The 25,125-nt window shown below is 43.0% G+C and overlaps 1 protein-coding gene across 7 annotated transcripts; it reads left to right on the top strand.

The window, feature by feature from the left end:
• Positions 1-17: 17 nt before the first annotated feature.
• Positions 18-16,050, top strand: FAM217B (family with sequence similarity 217 member B). 7 transcript variants are annotated; one of them, XM_075012031.1, is made up of 5 exons: positions 18-72; positions 3,919-4,016; positions 5,242-5,353; positions 5,459-5,544; positions 9,209-16,050. In XM_075012031.1, the coding sequence occupies exons 2-5, from the start codon at positions 3,997-3,999 to the stop codon at positions 10,383-10,385; spliced, it is 1,395 nt and encodes a 464-aa protein (XP_074868132.1). In that variant the 5' UTR covers positions 18-72; positions 3,919-3,996; the 3' UTR covers positions 10,386-16,050. The 7 variants fall into 7 exon arrangements, with proteins under 7 accessions (XP_074868132.1, XP_074868129.1, XP_074868127.1 ...); XM_075012028.1 differs by having other exon boundaries at positions 24-72; positions 3,919-4,021; XM_075012026.1 differs by lacking the exon at positions 18-72 and adding an exon at positions 1,438-2,176 and having other exon boundaries at positions 3,919-4,021.
• The last annotated feature ends 9,075 nt before the right edge of the window (positions 16,051-25,125 follow it).

Below are 25,125 nucleotides of genomic sequence, written 5' to 3'. Positions count from 1 at the left end.
ACTTCTCTGATGGTAGCTGAGAGGCGTCCAGCAGCCCAGTGGGGCTCAAAGGATGCAGCGGAAAGTCACATGGTGAGCGTAGAGGGAAGGCAGAGAGTGGGGCTAATAGCACTCTGGTGGAGTAAAATGGATGGTAGAACAGCTGAGGTACAGTAAACGCTCCAGTTACGTGGGGATTCTGTTTCTGCAATCACTATGTAACTCAAATTTTTGTGCAAGTCGAGGGGAGACAAGAACTAGGCTGCAGACTGGTTCCTAGCTCCTCTGGGTTTGCCGGAGCCTGGAAACTGACCAGCCCTGCAGGGCCGGTCAGTTTCTTGGCTCCCAAAGTGTAAGGGACTTGGGAACCAGGGGCAGCCTGGTTCCAGGCTCCCCTTTCCTTGCTGGACCTGTGGTTACTGCAAGGGGCAGAAAGCTGGGAACCAGGCAGCAGCCCCTGTCCTGGCTCCCCTCTGCTTGCAGAGAGGGGAAACTGAGCAGGGGAGCAGCCTTCCTCAGCTTTCTGGCTCCAGCCAGTGGAGAGGAGCTGGTTCCCAGGGGCAGCCTGGCTGCAAGCTCCCCTCCATTCCTTGGAAGCAGGAAACTAACCAGGGCTGCTGTCCTGCTCAGTTTCCTGCCTCTGCTGCCTGGTTCCCGGCTCCCTGCCACTTCAGGGACTGGGAAACAGCTCCTGTCAGGAATGGCAGCCTGACTCGCAGCTGCTGTCCGACTGGAGCGGTTTCCCACTCCTGTCAGGCGGCAGTCACATTAACCCAAGACACGTGCACGTTGATTGCGTGCATCTTGAGGGTTTACTGTACAGGGACTTGCCAGCATCCAGGAACACAGCCCCAAAGAGGATCAAAACCCCAAAGAAATCCATATTATTCTGTATAAAAGTTTCTAGTTTGCTATGAAAGAGATGCACAGTTGTTGCTCTTCCCCTCCACCCCTGCCCCTGTTGTTTTGGCTTCCCCATTCACCTGCAACAACTCTCCTTCTACCTAAGTTAAAGATCTCGGTATCACCCAAAAGTGTTGTGGGGTTTGCTCATCAAGTGGGTTACTAACAGAATAGTTGTGTCATGAAAGTGGGGACAGAGAGGTGCTGAACCTGGAGGTGTACGAAGGTGGCAGTTTAAAGTGCTGTTTAAACCCAGCCCACAGAGTCCAAAGGCTTTGCAGTGCAATCCAGCCAACTAAGTCCAGGGACATAGAAGGGATCAGCTTGTGAGTGCTGATTAACTAGTTTTCCCAGATGTGAATGTGTGTGTGTTCATCTGATTCTAGGGTGCGAAGAACCCAGTCTTGGGAACTCAGCTCCTGAAGGATAGCTGCATTGGGAGGGAACTGGAAGAAGGGGAAAAAAGAGTTCAAAATGAGAACACAAGCAGCACACTTATGGAATTATCAGTCTCCCACCCCAAAGGTCTATCTTAGAAAATGAGCATACCCCAAAGTAGCAGGCAAATCTGATAACACAAGGCCCATCAGCCAGTTTCCTGGAGGGGATGTGTGCCAAGGGGTGCCAACGCCCATGATAGCAGAAAGGGAGGAAATGGAAATGTTTAAATACACTTGGTCATGTAACTCTGTTGATAAATATTTCTTAGCAAATTTTTTAAATTTAAATTTAAATTTCTTACATTTTAACTTTTTCAGGCTTTGTGGTAAAAGGGAATTTTTGGCAAGAGCTAAACAAGGTTTTTCAAAAGCATCTGGCTTTTCTATTGCTCAGTTTTTGGGTGGTCAGCTTAAGACAGATTTTCAGAGGTGGATTTTCAGACTTTTTCTTAATATCAAGCCTCTAAGGTGTCAGAGGTTGGGCATTCAGAAAACAAAGCACCCCAGATCACTAGGCACTTAGGAAAATTTGCTCATGAGAAAGAAGATGTAAGAGAGTGTTCCAGGCATATCAGTGGAGATGGTGCAGAGCTGTTTGTGCACATGGATGAAGATATATCAACAGAGCAAAAGGGCATGTGACAGCCTGGATAAGGACACTATTGACTGCCAACTTAATTGGCTTGAATTAAAGGGATGAACATTTCCATTTAACATGGCTACCTACATCAGCCTTATGCCACTGGACATTCTGTTATACTGAAAGTATATCTATACGTACTCAGTGAAGATGTGGCAAAATTGATGTGTCTGCGCTAGGCCATCAACCCTGGAACTCTACGCTGCCATGTGGAGTAAGTGATGACAGCACGAGCTGAGTACTTAGACAAGCTCAACGGCTGCTTTGTGTAACTGGAATGGCATAAAGTAATCTTAGTGGGAGCAAGGATCTGATGCTAATTTTTTTGAAATTAGAACAATTCAGTTTTTCTGGTGGGGCAGCTATATGAAAGGGTCAGACACATAGATAGAAATCAAGGTAGGAATACTACTGTTAATTGAGCATCCTTCACAACAGAATGCTCATCATTATATCTTCAAAAATATTTCCATCTGGAATATCATTAGAATTACTGAGACACTCCAATTAAAATGTAATATTTACTAAAAATAACCAAATCTTACCATGCTTACTGCAAATAAGTTATGCAAAATTCTCTGAAGGGCAACAGAGATTTGTCCAAACTTGGTCACCCGGGGAACAGGTCAAGAATAGGTGGGAATAGAAATTTTGAAATGTTTTGCTCCATCAGAAATTATGTTCCCTGGTAGGGCTGCGGACAGGTGGTTGAAGCAATTCTTGAAAATGTCAGAGGGAAACACACGAGAACTCGTATCTCCCATGTCTCCTGACTTTAGGGTATGAGATTCTGACACAAAGAAACTTGTTTAAGAAAGGCTAAATGTAGTGCCTTGCATGTTGCATGCATTTCTCTCTGTTACTAATCAATGTTTAAGAAACTGTTTTTTGTTAGACCAGGCCTAAGGACAGGTGAGAGGTTGCAAGTTGGGAATCAGCTGTCACTTGTAAATTACATCACCTTCCTCTCTTTCTCCTTGGTCCAGAGAATAGAATTTCAAGGGGATAGGAAAGACCAGCCCATGGACTGGTCAAGTCCAGGCATTTTCAACAGAGAACTCAGTCTTTACTTAGCATTGCAATTTTCAAGGAGGAGCCAAAAATGAATGTTCTGTAGTGTTAAGATTTGCTAGTGTAAAATACACAATTATACACAAGGTCTACCCCCTATATTATTATTATTATTATTATTATTATTATTATTCAAAGGCACCTCAAAAGGAAAGCACACGTGCCTGCTGCCTCTTCTTGTAATTGTAAAGGCAGAAATACCCACTGGGAAATGAGACTTAGTTCACCCGTCGGTGAAAGAGGAAATTAAATCATCATCATGGTGTGCAGGATGTGAAATGAAGGGTTGCTCTTCCAGTGTTGCCGTGCAGTTAAATGCAGCCCTCTGCCTTTAAAAGAGATCATGCAGAGCCACGTTTGGCAGAAGATTACCAGGGGCACACATGTTCTGGGACGGGACTAGCCCAGCATAGTCAGGAACGACTGGCAGGCTGTGCCTGATAAATATTGCAGCAGCCGAGCTTCCTGCAAAAAAGCATGAGTGTCTGTCAGCTGTCCTTCCCCCACAATGCTTTGCAATGCTTATCGCCATCCTCAGGGAAGGGGGCACTGAGCTGCTCCTCACTCAATAGCCTTGGTGACAACAGCTCAACAAAGACAAGCAATAAGGAGATGAATAATGCAGCTGCTCCTTCAGCAGGCTTTGGTGGTGGGAAATGCAGTATCTAGCTATATTGGTCCTGTTGTTATGGAAGATTAAATCACGTGCGTGTTGGGGAGGGGGAAGAAGGGGAGGATTACACGGTTCTTGTTTACTGCGGCCATAGGATGTGGTGGTGTTTGTATCTGCTCCACTCTGTTTTACACGCAGAAGAGGCCAGAGTCTTTTTTTTCTTTTCTTTCTTTTTTTTGATGGTGTAAAGTGATGTAAATACTTCTTAAAAGGAGTAATAATGGGACCAGGCATTCAAGATTACCCCTTCCAACTGCAGCGAGGGACACTGAAGAAGGACAGCCAAATCCATGAACCCCACAAAGGAATGGTAATGTAAGGGAATTATTTTCTCTCTTTGCTAGGGAAATATGTAATTATTGCAGATGAGCAGGTAGCTGATTGTGTTGCTCATTGGACTAGCCAGGTGATCCTTTATTTCCTTTTTGTGTATCCATTTGTTTATACACAATGACACGGATGATCAAACAGTTAAGGGGGCACAGAGTTCTAAAGGTGATTGTTTTCATGCTGGAGGGAGAAGTATTTGCTTTTGTAATTTTGTACCCTATTAAAGTGACAAAACGTTTTTCAAACAAAATTCACTATACAGACTTCAACTAAAAATGAGCACTATGTATTGACTGACAAGTGAATTTTACTACCATCCATCTGAAAGCAAATGTGGAGGATAGAATATGCTTGTTCTGTGTGACATTTTAAAGCATTGTTTTTAAAAATGAGGCACATTGTTCATGTGCAGTGCAAATGCAACTTTTCTTATTCTTAGAAAATGCATTATTTAAAACAGTAAAATATTTCTTTTATGATGCATCCCCAAGAGAGGGTATCTAATTTGTTGAAGGGAGTACTCACTAGTTTATAATGTCAAATTGTCCAGATCGGTAGGGCATATCGTGTATTTTGAATGTGTGGGATTTTTTGCTCTTGATTTAAACACCTGCCTGTAGTTACACAAAACTGTGAATTTTGCTTTATGTTACTCTTGTGAAAAAACTTCTATTAATATCATAGCAGATGGCAAATTTTGAGCCAAATTCTGCTTACATCCTTGTGAGAAATCTCTTGAGCATCACTGGCCCTATGCACACAAAAAAGGCAAGCAAAATTACTGGCTATGTGCATGTCATTAATTTAGTTGTATTGGTGAACCACCTAGTCTCATTCATGAACTAGATCCTCATTGCGCACATGAATCATAATCTGGAAGATGACTGATGTTTGTAAATTGCTTTAAGATCCTGCGAAGATTGTATAAATGTGTAAAGTATTGCTGTTGAATTACCTATTTGTGCGTTAAGCTCTTATGTAATATTTAAATTAAAGGGGGGACATTAAATATGCATTAAAATGTTTTAGTGCAGGATAAGTAAGAAATCCCTTAAAGCTAAGAAACACTTAGGTATAATTATGACCATCTCTTTCTCCCCCACGACTCTTTTTTTTAATTAATCTTTATTGAAAAATCTGTACTGAAATAGTGATTGTCAAGTATATTATTACTTAATAACAATATCCTGTTTGTTTATTGCTAGTTCAAGTGGTGGAAAGGGACAACTAAATACCAAAGGACTAAAGAAACCACTTCTACCTGTGAAACCTTCTCCCAGCAGATTAGGCAAGGGTATTATAAATACCACCAAACAGGTAAATCTGTTCAAATTCTTTGCAAATGTGAAAGTGTACTTAGATCTGTTTATGAAGAAAAATCTGACATAAAAAGTTAAGTACAAATTTGCATGTGTTTTCTAGACTTTCTCCTGCACCCAGGATGACAGTCAACCAGGTTCACTTTACAAGGAAAGAAACAGGCTAGATGAGGCTCATCAGCAAAACAGGTAACATTTTTTTTATCATATTTTTATATTGTTTCTGTCTGATGTCCATAGATTTTTCCAAAACTGAAAATAAGGCCTTGTCCATACTGCCAGGTTTTGTTGCCAAACACTGCCATTTGGTGACACACCAGTGAGAGCATACACACTGCACTGCGACTTTTGTGGGGGGAAAAACCCGTGTCCGCAACAAAAATCCCACCCCCCCCGGAGGAGAGGCTTTCTTCTTTCCCCCTCCCTTTGCTGACAAAGAACCAATGTGGACAATGCTGTTTGTTTTGTCCACAGAACTGGCGTCTACCGGCATCCCACAATGCCTGCCCTGATTATAGTGCTCAGTGTCCACAGAACCGGCTTCCCTTTCAAAGCTCTGAGAAATATTTGACAGCTGAGGCCAGGTCTACACTAGATCTTGAAGTCAATAGTAGATACGCAATTCCAGTATGGCAATTGCTCAGGTAGAATCGATGTATCTAGAATTGACTTATCTGGCTGTCTTCAGTGAGATACGTTGATGGGAGAAACCTTCCCATTGACCTTCCTCACCCCTTGCAAGAATGGAGAGTACAGAGATCAGTTGTGGACCCCTAGTATTTTGATTTCACACATTCCCATTAGATGTGCAATATCCAACCCAGAAGATTGACCCTGACCTGCAGAGTATAGGTGTACCCTATGTGAGCTACTCCATTTGGAGAAAAAAAACCTAAGCAGCAAATCATAGGCATGCTTGTATTCTGCCCTGTACTAGCAACACAGCGGTAGGCAGACTGCTGCTGCAGGGGAAGGTGCAAGCTGCTGTCCTGCTTTGACATGTCTCAGGAGGGAGAACTCACAGAGCTACTCGGGATGCTGCTTCAACACTGGAAGAACTCAGAGGGAATCCTAAGATGTGTAGTGATCAGCTCTGCTTTCAATATTGCATCTTGGGATGCACGCCCACAGGTCATTGCTTGCACTGTAAGTGATGGTGCCCCCATTGAGGACATGATCTGTTGACAGAGGGAGTGAACTTGAACACCTGGTGATTTTTATTTTTTTGACTTTTGGATGTCAACGTAAGTTTTGTTGACAAAACTTGGCAGTGTAGACAAGGCCTCAGTCTTCATGTAAAATACTGGCTTTCAAGTCAATGGAAATTTTGCCTTTAACTTAATCATTGCCATCATTTCATCCTTTATGTTCCAATATTAGAAACAAATTTAACTTACCTTTATGGAACCTTGCTACCCTGCCTCAAAGAGCTTCCAGTCAAATTCAAGTGAAACAAGAGACATCAAGCAAACAAAACAGCAGCTGTGATTATAAAGACAGCATTTCCCAGTAGGAATGACGTGCTTGCCCCATTATTTTCTGATCATAGGCCAGGTGCCTACTAGGAGGTGAAAATTACTTTTTGATGCACTAATCCAGCTATGACAATTGTGTAGCTGGATTATGTATACCTAAAATTGATTTTGTGACTGTCCCCACAGCAGGAAATTGAAGGGAAAAACTTGCCTGTTGACTTCCCTTACTCCTTGTAACTGCCAGGAATACCAGGGTCAATGGTGACATCAATAGTGGCCCCTACCAGACATGCTAAATCAAACCCTGGAAGATCGATCACCAGCAGGTCGATCTTCCCCTGAGTGTAGATGTCTCATAGATAAATCATAGAATGCTAGAACTGGAAGAGACCTCATGAGATCATTGAGTCCAGTCCCTTGCACTCATGGCAGGACCAAGCACAATCTAGATCATCCCTGATAGATGTCTATCAAACCTGCTCTTAAATATCTTCAGTGATGGAGATTTCATAACTTCCCTAAGCAATTTATTCCACTATTTAACCACCCTGACAGTTAGGAATTTTTTCCTAATGTCCAAACTAAAGCTCCCTTGCTGCAGTTTAAGTGTATTGCTCCTTGTCCTATCAGAGGCCAAGGAGAACAATTATTTTTCCTCCTCCTTGTAACTCTCTTTTAGGTACTTGAAAAACCTCATGTCCTCTCTAAGTCTTCTCTTTTCTAAACTAAACAAGTCCAGGTCTTTCAGTCTTCCCTCATAGCTCATGTTCTCTAGACCTTTAATCATTTTTGTTGTTCTTCTCTGGACCTTCTCCAATTTCTCAACATCTTTCTTGAAATGTGGTGCGTAGAACTGGACACAATACTCCAACTGAGGCCTAATCAGCACTGAGTAGAGCAGAAGAATGACTTCTCGTGTCTTGCTCGCAACATTCCATTAATGCATCCCAGAATCATGTTTGCTTTTTTTGCAGCAGCATCATACTGTTGACTCTCATTTAGTCTATGATCCACTATGACCCCTAGATCCCTTTCTGCAGTACTCCTTCCTAGACAGTTGCTTCGCATTCTGTATGTATGAAGCTGATTGTTGTTGATGTACCGTAAGTATAGCGAAAAACTGACCTCTCCAGTTCACCTCATGGGATCCATGGGTATATGGTGGCTAATGTCTGTATTTACTGGTTTAGGCACTAAGAGCAGAAGTTCTCTGGTTTTAACCATGTAGCATTTAACCACACAGGGGGCTAGCTCCTCAGCTGGTATAAACTGATGAAGGCCAGTTAAAGTCAAGGAAGCTACATCAGTTTACATGAGTTGATGATATCAGTAAAATAGCTACATTTTCTGGACCCTGTCTGCAATCTCAACTGTCCCTTACCTGCCTTCTCCAGCAGATCCAAATTTACTTTCATGTACCCTATATTTAAAACACATTGTGGCTACGTCTACACGTGCACCCAACTTCGAAATAGCTTATTTCGATGTTGCGACATCGAAATAGGCTATTTCGATGAATAACGTCTACACGTCCTCCAGGGCTGGCAACGTCGATGTTCAACTTCGACGTTGCTCAGCCCAACATCGAAATAGGCACAGCGAGGGAACGTCTACACGCCAAAGTAGCACACATCGAAATAAGGGAGCCAGGCACAGCTGCAGACAGGGTCACGGGGCGGACTCAACAGCAAGTCGCTCCCTTAAAGGGCCCCTCCCAGACACACTTTCATTAAACAGTGCAAGATACACAGAGCCAACAACTAGTTGCAGACCCTGTATATGCAGCACGGACCCCCAGCTGCAGCAGCAGCAGCCAGAAGCCCTGGGCTAAGGGCTGCTGCCCACGGTGACCACAGAGACCCGCAAGGGCTGGAGAGAGAGTATCTCTCAACCCCCCAGCTGATGGCCGCCATGGAGGACCCCGCTATTTCGATGTTGCGGGACGCGGATCGTCTACACGTCCCTACTTTGATGTTGAACGTCGAAGTAGGGCGCTATTCCCATCCCCTCATGGGGTTAGCGACTTCGACGTCTCGCCGCCTAACGTCGATTTCAACTTCGAAATAGCGCCCAACACGTGTAGCCGTGACGGGCGCTATTTCGAAGTTACTGCCGCTACTTCGAAGTAGCGTGCACGTGTAGACGCAGCTTGTAAGTTATATAATGTGCATCAAAATGGTCTAACCCTGAAATGGGGCTTTAAGCATAGTTATTTCTACCAGCAAATATTAATTTAATCTCATATAACTGCTTTTATCTTATGTCTTCTGTCTTGGACTCCACTTGTGAACACAGCATGGGCTCCAGAGGTGGTGGGCTAATTGGCGTTCCAAAGAGGTTAAACAATCTAACTGTAGGTGATCTTTCTTTTCATGCAGAACAAGTGTTTGTACATCACTGCACAAAGTACGAGGGGCAAAGAAGGACCTCATGGAAAGAAAGCAAAGTGAATGTGGACTACAAAGAATCCCTTCTAATTTGAAAGGGAATTCACAGGGTGGTGTCAGTACGGCAGAAGCAGCATGGATGCAGAGATTTTATTTCAATCAAAAAGGAGAATCTCGAAGTCTCAGAGAGCATATGACTGAAGCTGTCCCCTGCACTTCTAAATATCCAGGGACCTCTGTGAATGAGATGTTTCTTGACTTTGAATCAGTGAGAATTATTGAAGAGGATGCTGCTGAGGACAGTGGCAGTGACCTTTCTGACTCAGAAAGAATTCCCATTCCCCCTTCCCCCCGCACACCACCAGAACTCAACCTCCGAGCTGAAGAAATTGATCCAGTGTGTTTTGAACACCTCTTTGAGGCAGGGTGTAAAGAATCAATATACTATTATCCTGACTTCCTCCCACCCCCTTTCAACAACTGGGACCTGCAGCAGCTGGCAGTGTTCGTTAACACAGAGTGTAAATCTGAATCTCGACCACAGCCATCAGGGTTTCTTGAGAGATATATTGAACGACTTTTGCAACTGGAGTGGCTGCAGGTGCAAACCATACAGAATGAGAAAGGAAAGACGGCCAAAGCTAGGCCTCAGACGGCTCCGAGTACCATGCGGACCCTAAAAAGCCCTGGCAAAGGCAAATCATTGCACAGCCCTTTGCCTAACAGGCAGTTAAGTCCCCAAGAAAGTGTTATGAAGTTTCCCACCAGCCTTCACAGAAGAGATGTACACTGTGAAAAAAATAGCCCGTTAAGTGAATATCCAGGTCACTCAAAAGTTGCTGAGGTGATGGCTGGCTCATCATCCCCCCAGAGACAAGCCTCTGAAGCGAGGAGTGAGGTGAAAAAGAGGCCAACTACGAAGCAGCAACTTCTCAATATGCAGACCTGTGCCAGCAGCTCTAAGATTCAGGATGTTGGTAATATTAGATCCCCCAAACAATCCCTAAAGGTTCATACTTCAGCTACCCCCACCCAGGGGCAAAAAACACAGGTACCTTCAAATCTGAAGAAGAATGGAAATGCTAATAATTATGTTACTTCCAAGAAACCAACAGGGGAGAAGAAGCTAAAAACAAATGGCGTGAAGCGATTGTGTACATTTAAATAATGAAGAGAAATTCATTAGCAAATTGGCAGTTCAGTGCTGACTACTGGATAGTGGAGGGGGCATGGCTTGTCCACCAGGAAATCCTGTAGAAAATTGTTCTTTCTTCAACTTTCTGGGGTCAACATTGCACATTTAAATACATTGGAACTTAAACCAGCATGGCCAACAGGGAATATTTTTTCTCTGAAGGCAAATGTCTTCCACTGGTCTTCACTCAAAGGGTTTACACTTGCTTATGCAAGAGGATTCTAGCTAATAAGTTTAGGAAAACATGAAATGTTAAATTTCTTCTTACACTGATTTCTGTATAGCTTCATTGACTTCCGAGGAGTTGCTCCTGATTTACACTGGTGTTTATAGGAATATCAAATCCATCCTCTCTCAATTGAGCAGACGTGCAATATAGGGTGCGTCAAGTTTTGTTTTTTTTTCTAATGGCGGAGAGTTTAGTTGATTTTTGAGATAGTGGATTGGGCTGGACTCATTTATGCAAAGTCAAAGTCTCTGATTCTTGAGGGAAGATCATGTAATCAGACTATTTGAAGAGCAGAGAGCAAAGAATGATTTGAAATAATCTTCCAAGGTAGAAAAGATTCTACTACATGTTTTACCTCCCGTATGTGGCATGTCCTGGACAAGAGAATTTGCTGGATGAGGAGAGGTGTAGGGCTTCTGCATGCAGACAGCCCTGTGATCCGGGGCTGCTGTAGCCCCCGCCTGCAGCCTCCCTCCCCATCCTAGGTTCCCAGGGGCTGCCACAGGGCTCCAGCTTGCCCCCTGGCTGGCATGGGGCAGGTGGGAGTTCCGGCTCCCAACCCTGCAGCAGCCTCCCGGCCCCTGCAGGGCAGGCAGAAGCTCCTGGCTCTCAGCCCTGGGGGCTTCTGCACTGCCCACTACTCTTGTCTAGCAACATCTGTGGTCCACTGGATGAGAGTACCAGATTTGAGAGGAGCAACCTGTAGTTAAAATCATATCACTTGTAAGCCGTGTCTACACGTGCACGCTACTTTGAATTAGCGGCACTAACTTTGAAATAGCGCCCGTCACGGCTACACGTGTTGGGCGCTATTTCGATGCTAACATCGATGTTAGGCGGCGAGACGTCAAAGCCGCTAACCCCATGAGGGGATGGGAATAGCGCCCTACTTCGACGTTCAACGTTGAAGTAGGGACTGTGTAGTTGTTGCGCGTCCCGCAACATCAAAATTGTGGGGTCCTCCATGGCGGCCATCAGCTGGGGGGTTGAGAGACGCTGTCTCTCCATTCCAGCCCCTGCGGGGCTCTATGGTCACCGTGGGCAGCAGCCCTTAGCCCAGGGCTTCTGGCTGCTGCTGCTGCAGTGGGGGATTCATGCTGCATACACAGGGTCTGCAACTCGTTGTCAGCTCTGTGTATCTTGTGCTGTCTAGTGCAAGTGTATCTGGGAGGGGCCCTTTAAGGTAGCGGCTGGCTGTTGAGTCCGCCCCGTGACTTTGTCTGCAGCTGTGCCTGGCACCCCTATTTCGATGTGTGCTACTTTGGCGTGTAGACGTTCCCTCGCAGCACCTATTTCGATGTGGTGCTGCGCAACGTCGATGTTGAACATCGACGTTGCCAGCCCTGGAGGACGTGTAGACGTTATTCATCGAAATAGCCTATTTTGATGTTTCCACATCGAAATAGGCTACTTCGAAGTAGGCTTCACGTGCAGACATAGCCGTAAAGGGTTGACACCTGCTCTTCTGGTGACAGGCCAAACATATGGTCTGCATATTTTTATACAGCTACCATGGTTATAGTTTTAAACCATTTTCCAAAGTCCACCTGAAAGGTCTTGGTGCTTTGAGTCATTCTTGCTCCTAGGAAATGGGTGTGGGAAGGATATTTTCCAGGGTTGTTTGAATCAAATTATTGTCACTTGTAATAGAGTAGTCTTATGTAGGCAAGACCAGGCTTTCATCTCACAACAAACTGAGTAAAAGGGAAACAACAGATGGCTGTTGTGTCCCATTAGCCACTGGGGGAAGTGTCCTAGACAGGAAAGCACCGACAGGGGAACTGAACTACAATGGCCCACATAGAGAGCTGTAGCCTGGAAAGATGAATCAGCTCCCCTTTCATAGCTTTAAAAAGAGGATGTGAATGTCATGCTGTGGAAAGGTGAACTGACAGTCCTAGGGAATGAAGCTATTTTTCTACACCACGTGGACAGTGAGTGTGGGAGTCTTCCCCCTTCTGTTTTCCTCCTCAGGACTGTCTCAAATGTGGTAATTCTGTGTTTCAGATCATTCTTCCTTCTCACTGCTGGGGCAGATGTCTTCCATGACATGGACATTTGTTCCTGGAAACTGGAGTCTGTCTTTTTCATATCGTCCTTTAGTTGGGTTTCTCGTACCTGGTGAGCAGGCAGAGATGACTGTTGTTAGGAGCAAGGTAGCCGAAGAATTATGGTAATTACATGTTTATTTCAGTTTCTAGACCAAAGACACAAAAGTAACTGTTACCCTATGCCTTTGAAGTTACTGTGTCTTCTGGCATTGCTTTTTCTAACTCAAAAGAATTTCTTTGACTAAAACAGGCTGATCAGTGTCCAGAAAAGACTGGACAGTTGTAGACTGATTTTAAGGTTACTCCTTACTTGTCTACAATGTTGCACATAAAATGGCTGAGAAAACCTTCATATGGGATCTATAATGTGGATGGGCGAAGAGAATTGGGCTTATTAGTCTGCAGAAGAGACAAATGAGGAGGGATTTGATAACAGCCTTTAACTACCTAAATGCGGGGTTTCAAAGGGGATGGAGCTAGGCATTTCTCAGTGGTGGCAGATGACAGAACAAGGAACAATGGTCTCAAGTTGCAGTTGAAAAGATTTAAGTTGGATATTATGAAAAACTGTTTCACGAGGAGGGTTGTGAAGCATGGAATCTCCATCCTTATAGATTTTTAAGGCCAGACTTAATAAAGCCCTGGCTAAGATGATTTAGTTGGGGTTGGTCCTGCTTTGAGCAGGGGGTTGGACTAGATGACCTCCTGAGATCTCTTCCAACCCTAATCTTCTATGATCTCTTAAGCCTTTTATGTTGCCTGAACCTTTCCCCTTCTACCACTAATTTATATTTCAAAGCTCTTTTTCCAGCCTACTCAGAAAATGTCTGAGAAACCTGACAAATGTATTATTGCTCTTTTGCGATTTCCTCTCTCCAACTCTAAATGAAACTTCTGTACTTTTTGATTAATTGCATATCTCCTATGGGGTTTGAACAATGAGGAAAAATGACAGATCTCCTTAGATTGTGGCCTGATTTCAAATGTGCTGAGCTCTGCAGCTCCTTTTGAAAATGAGGCCACTGTGGAGAGGGTTTACATGGTGTATTCTACCTCAAGCACCAGTACGTTTTGGTGTGAAAACATCCCTCTTTCAATCATTGACATGCATCTTCACTTATGTCCCCAGCACTGGACTCACTCTACTTTACTTTGTTTGTTAGGAGTGGATGAAATGATTCCACATAGGGAAAACTGCTGTAACTTAGTGCTGAATGTGACTCTTCCACCAGAATCATGTCTGCACTCAAGTCCTTGTTTTGGGAGAGGAATTCAGAGGGAAAAACAGGAAAGTGGAAAGATGAGTGTAACAGCTACCAAAGAATGCAAGGATGAGCCCATCCGCTGATGTAATTCCAAGCCAATGGAATAATACAAATTTATGGCAGCTGAGGATCTGGCCCCACTTTTTCAAAACAAAGGAAAAAATGTGAAAAAAGTTTGATACATATTTTTAAAGAATAAAATATTTATAAAGTAGATGCAAAACTTCTACCCCACGGTCCAGCTACTTGACCTATGACTAAGTCAGAACCCTTTCGTAATTCTTTCCTGTCATTTATGTTAAGAAGCTGTATATACAAAGAGAACACATTCAGCTGTTTAAATGATATTGCTGTTGGTTGAACCTGCCATATAAAATGCTGAGTTGTTTTCTTTTGGTCATTGTGTGCTGCCTGACGTCAGCTCCACCTATGTTTGTAGCATGTATTCTGATATTGTTTGGAAATATGAAGTAGTAATAAAATAGAATATTTTACTGTATGTCAGAATGAAATCATATGCTCAGGAATAGTTTGAATGATTTTTAATGTTGTCTTCCTCGTCAACTCTAGGCCAAACATGTGCATCACTGATAGAATGATGGAAGCAAATAATTTTGATATTAAAATATAACCATGCCAAGTTGCAATTATTTTAACTACTGTAGCTGCATGTTATGACTGCATGTAGTCAGCTAAGGTGAAGTTCAACTTCTCTGAACACAAAGATAAAATAAATTGGCTTTATTGGAGGATGTAGGAGACTATTAGCAAGCTGCAGTGCAACCCTTGTATCTGCTAGTCCATCTCCTTTCAGAGCCAGCATGAAGTTCCACCTTTTGTCTCAAAGGGTCTTGAGTCCAAAGAGTGAACTTCATCCTTTGGGTGCAGTTCTGCAAACGTTCATATGAGTTCTTTACTTGCACGACTAATGTCATGGAAGTCTGTGACAGCACTGCAGAGTAGGGCCATAATCCTTCATATTTATTTTAAAAGCCAAATTCCAGTAAAACGGGGAATGTGTTATGTAATGTATTATGATTTTGAGGATTACATGAAGCAATTTTCTCCCCTAAAAATGACTATATAAACTGGCTATATGTGGCCATTTGCATACATAGTTAGCCCAAGTTAAGAGTCCAGATACATAACACATTTTAAAAGAAAATTTGCCATTAAGGTATTCTTAGATTTCAACACTGAGATCAAAGTGACAGACTACACCTTAAGAAGTATTTCAATCTGCTTTAGACAGAGCTCTGGTAGTTTATGGTAGGAGGGCTGTAAAGCTTTGTTTTGAAATAAAAGTTTGTATTTCACAGTCTCTGAATCTGTCATAGGAAGCCAAGTAAGTTCATCAAGCAGGTCATCATGGTGATGCCACAGGTGTAAGTCATAACACTTGATAAATTACTGAGCATCAGTTTGTCCTGGTAAACACAGGAGTTCAGTTATGTTACTCCTAGCAACACCTCCTTTCCCCATTTATACAACAAAACTATTGTATTTGCCAAGCAAAAATTTCTTACATATTTAATTCTTAGCACCATGTAAAGGATCCAGGCTAAAACAAACTAAGAAAGCAAATAGTCCCTTTCAGAAGGACTCAAAACCAACCTTCACAGAGTTCATCTTAGCTCTTTGGTTCAGAGTCTCCAGAACTAATAAGCAAACAAAATCTCTAGCCCTGCCCTAGAGGAGGCATTGAGGCCACAGACTACGTAGCTTCTAACCCTCTTCACTTTGTTCCAGTCCTTTTCTCTGTTTAAATAAGTGTCCCAGGGAAGGGAGGACTTTGATTATATCCAGGCTGTTGTGGGTGAAAGCCTCAGCCTGTTCCCTAAAGTTATGGCAAAATGCCTCCATATACTGGTAGACTCTGAGATTACTTAGGATAATTTACATCTTTTAACTGAATTTGATAAGGAATCCATTTTGAATCTTCCAACTCCACCTCAGTTTTAGCTTATGCACATGTGATGTCTACAGATGAAAGCAATCATTTATGCACAGGGAAAAAAAGTACACACTTCCATAATTTTGTACATATTTTCTGGAATTTTCATTCAACGGTGCAGTCTTCAGGGTCACACATGCAAAAGGAACAGACCAATTTTTATTAAACTGAGTTGTGTTTGATTTTAAGGTCGTTCCTGTTTTTTGTTGTTATATCATGCCTGGTGTTAATGTCAATAATATCTTTTGCAGATAATCATGAAATTCAAGAATTTTTGAACATTGCATTTATCATGCTTTGGACCATTTTACTTAGATGATTTATTGGAAGTTTAGGGAGATGTGCAGGGAGGGGTGGCTCCTCCTGGCTCCACCAAGCCCTGGGGAACCAGGAAGGAGGTGGCAGGGAAGTGGCACCTGCCAGCACTCTTCAAGACCTGGGGACGCAGCAGCTGCTGGTGCTTCCCCTGCTTCCCTGAGGCTCAGGGAAGTGACCTATGTGCTCTCTGGCCAGCAGCTGCACCTGTGCAGCTGCTGACAGAAAAGGTCAGTGGGGGAGGGCCCAAATACAGGACAATGAGTCTCTTTTAAAAAATAAGTAGGGAGGCCTTTTTGGCATCCCAGATACAGGATGGAGAGTCACCCTACTCTGAGGTTGCATTGTAAAAGGGGCTGGGGGAGGTAATTCTACTTCCAGATAAACTGGCATAAACTTAGATTAACTCCATTATTGTCAATGGACTTATTCCATCTTCAAAATAAACAAAATTTTGTCCCCAAATTATTTTTAAACACAAACATTTTCTTAACTACATTACTAGTAATATCTTAAATGATTAACGTTTAAAAATGTAAAAGCAATTTGCTTTTTTTTCAGTTTGTGTGTCTGCTCATTTTTTCTGTTTCCCTGAGCTGGCACAATGAAATTAGCTTTGCCTTGTAGTAAGCTTCCTATTCATTTAGCATTCAGGTACTGGTGTTCCAGCTTGATAATTCTGTTTTTCTATTGCACTGGTGAATTAAAAGCCTAGTCACTTTGTATAAGCGTGGTAGCCCTGTTGAACCACTGCTCTCCGTCTCCCATCATTTGGGCTTGCTAACCAGCACTGGAGGTCCAAATCCCAGTTTTCCAAAAATTGACCATTCTCTGGGATTTGAAGTCCTCTAGAATCTGATGGGTATTGCAGGTTACAGAGCACACAGCTGAATGGGAGTAGGCAATGCTGGTGCTCACTACAGAGGTTTGAGATTATCTTTAAAATTGATAAGGAAGGTTGATGTTGATTATGGGGCAAGAGAGAAGAGGAAATTGCTAACTGGTACAGAGGAACTATTTGGTAAATGGGTACAGTTGCCCCAAAATTTTGGAAACCACTGCCTAGATCACAGCTAACAATGTTCACTTGTAACTGAATATCCTTTTGTCCTACACCAGACATAAGTCCTCTGATTATCCTTCCCCACATAGGAGTAACACTGTATGGTCTTGAGCCAGAGGCACGCTGAAGTCAATGGAAAAAAATCCCATTGAGTTGAATAGGTTTTGAATCAAACCTTATGTCATTAAGATTGCATAAAGATGAGGCCTCAGTCCTAGAAGATGTTGAGTACCTGCTACAAGGAGCTGAGTGCCTTCAGTTCTTGTTAACTTCAGAGGGAACTGAAGGTGCATAACACCTCACCCTATTCACCTGAAAAGCAGAAAAGTCACACTGGGTCATGTCACCAACCCATGAAAAGGCCAGAACATCTCATGAGGCTCCCTATGAAATGAGAATCTTCTGTGTGTGGATCTCCTCCTTTCTCTAGGATCTAAAATGCCTATTAGCACCCTTCTGCCACCTTCCTCCCCCCCAACTTTCCAGGCTCTTGTGCAGTGCATGCTCTCTCTTGTTCTCGCTCTCACACACACACACAATTAACTTGGAAGTAATTACAGTTGAACTTCTGAATAACGAATGCTCACACTGTAGAACCCCCACCAAAAAGCAGGGGGTAAGAAGGAAGGAGTACTGTACTACTGGTAGAAGAGCTGTGGAAAATAATGTGGAGGAGGCATAGACAGTATCTTCATGACTGTCCCTCTGCCCACATCATATTCGATGTGGGATACATACTGGAGGCTTGGGATCATCTCATCCCCTCATCAGAATGATTTCATTGATTGTTTTTTTCTCTCTGACTCCATACTGTGGGAATGCCTTTTTTTTTCATAGAAGAGTGACAGCTCATAAGAAGTACTACATGGAGGACCTGTGAGCTGCACCTGTCATATGAGAAAAATGGTCACAAGACAAATACAGTAGTCCTAATGTATATCTTCCAATAATCTGGCTGTTTCTGCTTACTTCATAGTTTCTAAATATTACTTTAAAAATAAACATCCTGCACACTCCATTTGTATGTGATGCTCACTGTTATTTCAAGGATTTAATACAAACTACAGAACATTTTCATGTTTTTTTTTCCTGAGAGGGGGTTTATAATTTTCAGTGCACAATGCCTTTTCATGAGTCTGTATAATAAAATATCTACCATGATGTAGTTTCATGGATTGATTTTTTTAAAGGTGCTGAACAGTTGCAACTTCCATAAACATTGTGGATGTTTGGGAACTTGGACCCTTTCAAAATCAAGCCATAAACCTCATGTGTCTGAGATACCAGTAATGTACTTACTCTCTGAGAACTTTGTAACCTACTTTCCTCCATTTATCCAATGTTTGTTTATGTTTCGTTTTTGCTGGTAATATCAACAGGAAAATGAGCTTGCTAATTCAATATACACTATTATTTATTAATATATGCTATTTATATATTTATGTATGTAAAAGTGTGATACTGCCTATTTGTCATTTTGATGTGCTTTTTATCTCTCACAAATTAGCCCCTAGAAGTTAATCTTTTTTTCATCTGCCTACAGATATGCCAAATCAGTGGGAAGAATTTAGTTTCAGTATTATGAAAATATGTTGATTGAACTTGAAAAATAAACAACCCAGTGCAATGGACTTCACATGCTGTGTGACAGCCTCATAGATGCTCTGATCCTGCAAGCAAGTTAGGTAAACAGGTAAGAGCAGGGGATTAGAAAACTGGCTTTTGTGTGGCTGGCAGGTGTGGACAGACTTATTTGGCTTAATTTCAAACCCATTGGGGCATTGCAGGTTCAAAATTTCAGCTCAGATTCTACAATTGTTTACCGGAAAGAGAGAGAAATTACAATGAAAAAAATAAAGTCATTGGGCCTCATCTCATTTTTCACTGTGGTGTTATTATTGAATGTATGCAAGTGAAGTGAAAGTAGATTCAGGCCCAGCAAGTGTATCAATGCTTGGTATATGCTTTGTATAGACCATTTGAGCCAGCCTAGGTGGTTGGGGTGGGGTGTTCATATAAAGCACAAACTTCATTATGGTAGAAAAAATGTTTTGTGTCTCAAAGCTGAGTCATCGCTGAAGTGTAGGGAAACCCTGGGCTTCAAAAATGGTTGTAAACTTAAAACATTTTTTCACATCCCCCAAAGCAGCTGGAGCTGTTTGGAAAAGTCCAGAATCATAGAATACTAGAATGGAAGGGATCTCAAGAGGTCATCACATCCAGTCCCTTGCCCTCACAGCAGGACCAAGCACCATCTATATCATCCCTATAAGCTATTTATCTAAACTGCTCTTAAATATCTCCAACAATGGAGACTCTACAACCATCCTAGATAATTTATTCCAGTAATTAACCACTCTAACTGTTAGGAAATTTTTCCTAATGTCCAATCTAAACCTTTCTTGCTGAAGTTTAAGCCCATTGCTTCTTGTCCTATTTTCTCAGGCTAAGGAGAATAATTTTCTTCCTTGTAATGCCCTTTTAGGTACTTGAAAGCTGCTACCATATCCCCTCTCAGCCTTCTCTTGTCCAAATTAAACAAACCCAGTTCTTTTCATCCTCTCTCATAGGTCATATTTTGTAGGGCTTCAATCAATTTTGCTGCTCTTCTCTGGAGCCTTTCCCAATTTTTCCATATCTTTCCAAAAACGTGGGGCCTGGAACTGGACACACTACTCCAGTTGAGCCTAATCAGTGCAGAGCAGAGTGGAAGAATTACTTCAGCTTTACCTTATCCTTGTTCTTTGTCCTGCCAGAAGTAGAATTACCAAACATTTGCTCCCAGTCCCACACTCTTGAGCACACGAGCCCATTCTGAGGTAAAAGTTAGGGAAGTGTGATCTTTTGTACAAGAATGTAAAGCCACATTTTGTGTGTGGAGTAATAAGTGCTTAGTACAATGTTCCATCACCTTTCCTGACCCACACACCATGCAAACTGAACTGATGATGATGAGATCAGATAGATACAATACAATTTTTGCTCCATTAGTAATATTTTAACTAAGATGCAAAACTCATTATTGTGAATCCTAGCAAAGGGTCTGCTGGTTGCAACCCAACATCACCATCTAGTGTCCAAATAGAGGACAAATGTCCAAAATGAGAGACACCAAAGAAACAGTAAGGTTTAAATGAAATGGAATTAATTTATTCATTTTAAAGAAGAAAGGGCCAAAACCTGTGCTCATTTACCTTCTGTATTGTCTTACAGGAGTCACACAGGCCAGGACACACAAAAGGAATTAGGTGTTGTGACACTACGCATGAAAGCACTTAGGCTACATCTACACTAGAACCATATGTCGACAGCAACATGTCAGCAGAGTTGTGTCGACAAAAACTCTGTTGCCAGCGTGCATCTACACATAAAAGCAGATCAACAGAGCAATCTGCTTTGTCGACAGAGAGCAGCCAGCCTGCCCTTCCCTCTGTCAGCAGAACAGCTGATCAGAAGCTCTGCAAACTGGGCTGCTGGGTGAACCAGAATTCCTCTCTGTCAACAAAAGCATCTACAATGCACTTCTGTTGACAAAACACTGTAGTACAGATACGGTCCTAATGTTTAAGTGCCTAGAAAGTTCCTGTGATTCACAAGGCCCAAGTCAGGCACCTAGGCTCATGAACAATGAATGGACAGAGACAGGTGCCTTACATGGTGAGTCAGAAAAGCCTGCATGCTGTGCAGGGATCTGTCTAAGGTAGCTGATGAGATATGTCCAGTTCAAATCCCCATCCACTTGCTGGGAGAGAATTTGACTTGGCTTTGTCCCTTGTCAGGTCAGTGCTCAAAACACTGGGCAACAGCATATCCTGATGTGGGGCACTCTGAATCTCTCCATTTGAAGCTGTTGCACTGTGGATAAATATTTGGCATTATCTGGGCCAGAGAATGAGAGCATAGCATGAGACTAACTGCAGCCTACTGCTTAGGACACTCTCCCAGGATGGGTGAGTTCCAGGATCCAATACCCTGTTCTACCCTTATTTAAGTATTTATGTACTGGAAAAGCTTCAATAGGAGAGAGTGAGCCAGCCCCACATCATCTTTTTTCCAGTGGTTATAACACTCAACTGAGAGGTAGCAGATCCCCATTGAAACCCTCCTGCCCATGAGATAGAGGGGAACTTGACCCGTGGTGGGTTTCCCATGTTCTAGGGGAATACCATAACCTCTAAGCTAAAAGTTATGAGGGAGGCCCTGCTGGTGTCACCATATGGTCTGACTTTGCCTGAGGGACCTGATCCAGTAGTCATGCTTAGAGGGCACTTACTGGATGGGGTCCCACACATGACTTTGGCAGCTAAACACCGGTCTTCCCCCAGTTTGTGAATTATGCTGGGACTTGGCTAAGAGATGGCCATCCAGACACCTAGTGACAGCCAGTAGGACACACGTCCAAAGGCTGAAACACTGGCACCTATGGAAATAGAGACACCCAGTGAGTTTAGATGCCTGCTGAGTTCAGCATGAGTTTTGTACATTGAACTAGTCTCAAAACAGGTACTTAGCCTCCTAACCCCTTTTGTGCATCCAGCCCATATTGCCCTAGGGAAGGGCAGTCAAAGTCAATGGGGTAGCATGAGTGTGAAATCAACAGGAAATCTGCTTGTAACATCAGCCTTATGAGCTGCTATTTGGGGTGTAAATGCCTGAATTGTAAAATGGGAAAAATACCAGATTTTCGTAAGGTTGAGAAAAGTTAGGCCTAAAACAGATGTGCTTCCTAATGACAAAATGGTGTGACAATCCTACAGCTAAAGAATTCATAAAAAGTGTGCAAGTTCTGATCTTACGCCAACACAAGTTCATTGTCATCAGTGAGTTAATATTGGGGTTCCCAATGGCAAAAATCTGCTCTTTCTTTATGATCAAAAGATTTTCTTCCAGTCATCAATTTTATGCACAATGGGCCAATTTCTGTAAACAGGTGTGGTGGGGGAAGGGTAGATCCCAGTCCCATGAGTTGTCTGAGCACAGCACCAGGCTCTGTGTTAGTTTCCTCTGCTAATTCAGGATGGAATTTTCAAAGAGGTCAACAAGTTAGGCACCCATCTCCCTATTTCTGCTGTTGACCAATCTTCCCTCCTTCAGCTTCATACTGAACCTCACTTTACGACTTCCCCTAAAGCATGTAGTGCTGATTTCTGAAGTCTTGTTTGTTCACTGTTTTGTATCATTTACTAATCAAGTGGACAAATCCAGATTCCTGAGGAAGGCTTCAATGCTGGGAAGCTGGTACATTTGTGCTGGAACAGGATTGTCATTGGACCACTATGGGCTTGTTCCATTGCCCAGTTAAATCAGTGGCAAAACTCACTTTGATTTCAATGAAATCAAGATCAGATCTTATGCTGTTAAAGTGGCCCTTCAACAAATGACCCTCCTCTTTTGAATCCAGTGAGAGGTTTTATTCCCATATATATATAAAAATGGTAACAGTATGTGGCAAGTTGTTAGGGCTTGCTCCTGCAAGATGACGAGCAACTGCTCAGAGGTGCAGGAGAATTTCTCAGTATCTTTCAAGGTTGAGCCTTAATTTGGGGCGGCAGGTCGCATTCCCATAAACCTGACTCCTACAAAGCTGTTTATTCTTTGGCTAGAGACAGGGTGGGCAAAATACAGCCCATGGGCTGCATTTGGCCTGCCAAACTGCCAGATCTGTCCCGCAGTCCAGCTGGAGCCTCTGGCAAGCTCCCTGCCTGCCCCATCCCCACATGCTGCTCAAAGCAGGTGGCAGAAGGGGCTATGTGTTCTCAGCATACTGTACACCCTGGGGGGAGGGGCTTTGAATCCTGCCCCTCCCCACAGCACAATATTGCAGCTCCCACTGGCTGCAAACTGGTTGCATGACATGCAGAAACACACATGGCCCTTGCAGCTGGCCACTTTGAGCAGCATGAGGGGGCACAACAACCCAGAAGCCTACCTGATGGATTTGCAGCTCTGTTCACCAGAGTAAGTGCCTCCTGGCTGGAGCATGCACCTGAAACCCCCCACCCTCCTGTACTCCAACTCTTTGCCCGAAGTCACAAATCAAACTCTCTGCACCCCCACTCCTTCCCCCATACAACCTCCCAGGTGTTGCACCCAATCCCCCTGCCCCAGCTCACACAACCCCCTCTTTCCCTAGGTCATAATCCAAACCTCTGCACCCTTGCCCCAAGTCACAACCCCCTTTCAAACCCTGCACCCTCTTCTACATCTTTACTCCAGATCACAATCCTATTCTACACCCTTACCCTCTCCCAGACTCTGCATCCCAATCCCCAGCCACAGGTCACAACTCCCTCCTTCACCCAAACTCCCTCCCAGAGCCCAGACTGTCCTGCACTCCAGTCCTGTACCCTGAGCTCCATTCTGCACCCAACCTCCACACCAGACTCCACAACTCATCCATTAATGGAAGAGTGCAGCCCCTGCTTAATTATCACATTCCTGGAGTGCCCCCCATCAAAAATTATTGCCCAGCCCTGAGCTAGAATGTGGGACAGTCCTATCCATTCTTACTCACACTAAGTTGAAGGGTCTGTCTTATGTGTGTAAAGATTTGCAAAGGAAATGGCGTTTGTCAAGCCTTGTCTATAATAATTTCCAGTAAGACATGCATATATGGGGGAAAGAGGTTCATCCACTTTTGACTATCCATGTAATTGAACATGAAAAGTTCCACACACTGGCCAGCTTTCTGCTGAATAAGTAGACATCATCCACCATATTTCAACCCTATGTACACCATCAGGGCCATATGAAGTTTCTGTTAATAGCAAAGCACAAGAATTTCAATTAACTATTTCCTTGTCCAATAATTTTCTTGTCAAATCAAGGAAACAAACTTCATTTAGTTAAGAACCAGATGCTGAATATATGTAAATTGAATGCATTATCTTTCTCTTCAGAGATACAAGTGCCTTGCTAAGTTTACTCATTTTTCTCCTCAGTGTTTCAATGCTTACTCTTCCTCTCTCTCTCTCTCTTTCTCTCTCCTCCCCTTCAGCAATCATGTGGTACAGAAAATGGTATTGGTTTTGTCACAAAAGAAAGAAAAGTAAACATTAACCAGAACTGTGTTCTTGCAAGTCACAACAAGAATTTGCGAGCAGGGATTCAGGGTTTTCTTAATGGAGTTCCAAGATTTTAGAAGACCTGAAACTCCAGTTACTGGCGGACGTACGTGTTTGAGGTCGGTTGGGCCCTACAGAAGGGAACATTTGTTGACTGAAGGGCAGGAGTAAAATAGTTTTTAATTGCTGTAACTCTTTCAAATTTTGTTTCCTGGACAGGTGTGCCCCGTCCACTTTTTTTGGTCCTAACACTGATCTCATATGCTACCTAAACCCCAGACACCAATTAGTCTAACTGATGGCCACCCCACGGCTTTTATTTGCAGTAATTCTTGGTAGCAGATCATCTATCTTTACCCCTTGACTGAGACCTGGAGCATATCGCCATCCCAGCAATGTCCTCCGTTAGACTCTTACAGACAGTGAAACTGCTGAATACTCCTTATTCTTCATTAGTAAGTAGCTACTGACATCTGCTGAAGTAACTATATTTATTCGTACAAGGGAGTAAATAAAAATAACAAGCTTACCAAGAAGAAACTGAAGACAATATTTACCTCAAGGAAAATAAACCACACTCTTTTGCTGAAACAGGAAGTCTCTCAAGGCATTGTTACACACATGGATTTGTTAGAAATATCAGAAAAATTAGACAGGTTGAGCTACAGAGGAGATTTAATAAAACTTGCCAATGGACTCCCTCTATTACCAGTGTTAAAATGTAACAGGCATTTCCATGGAAATTAACGCACTAAGGCTATGTCTGTGGTGC

Source organism: Carettochelys insculpta, chromosome 17, assembly GCF_033958435.1.
Source record: "Carettochelys insculpta isolate YL-2023 chromosome 17, ASM3395843v1, whole genome shotgun sequence".
Taxonomy (NCBI): domain Eukaryota; kingdom Metazoa; phylum Chordata; order Testudines; family Carettochelyidae; genus Carettochelys; species Carettochelys insculpta.
The sequence above is the reverse complement of the archived record's forward strand: the minus strand, read 5'-3'. Positions and strand labels throughout refer to the sequence as shown.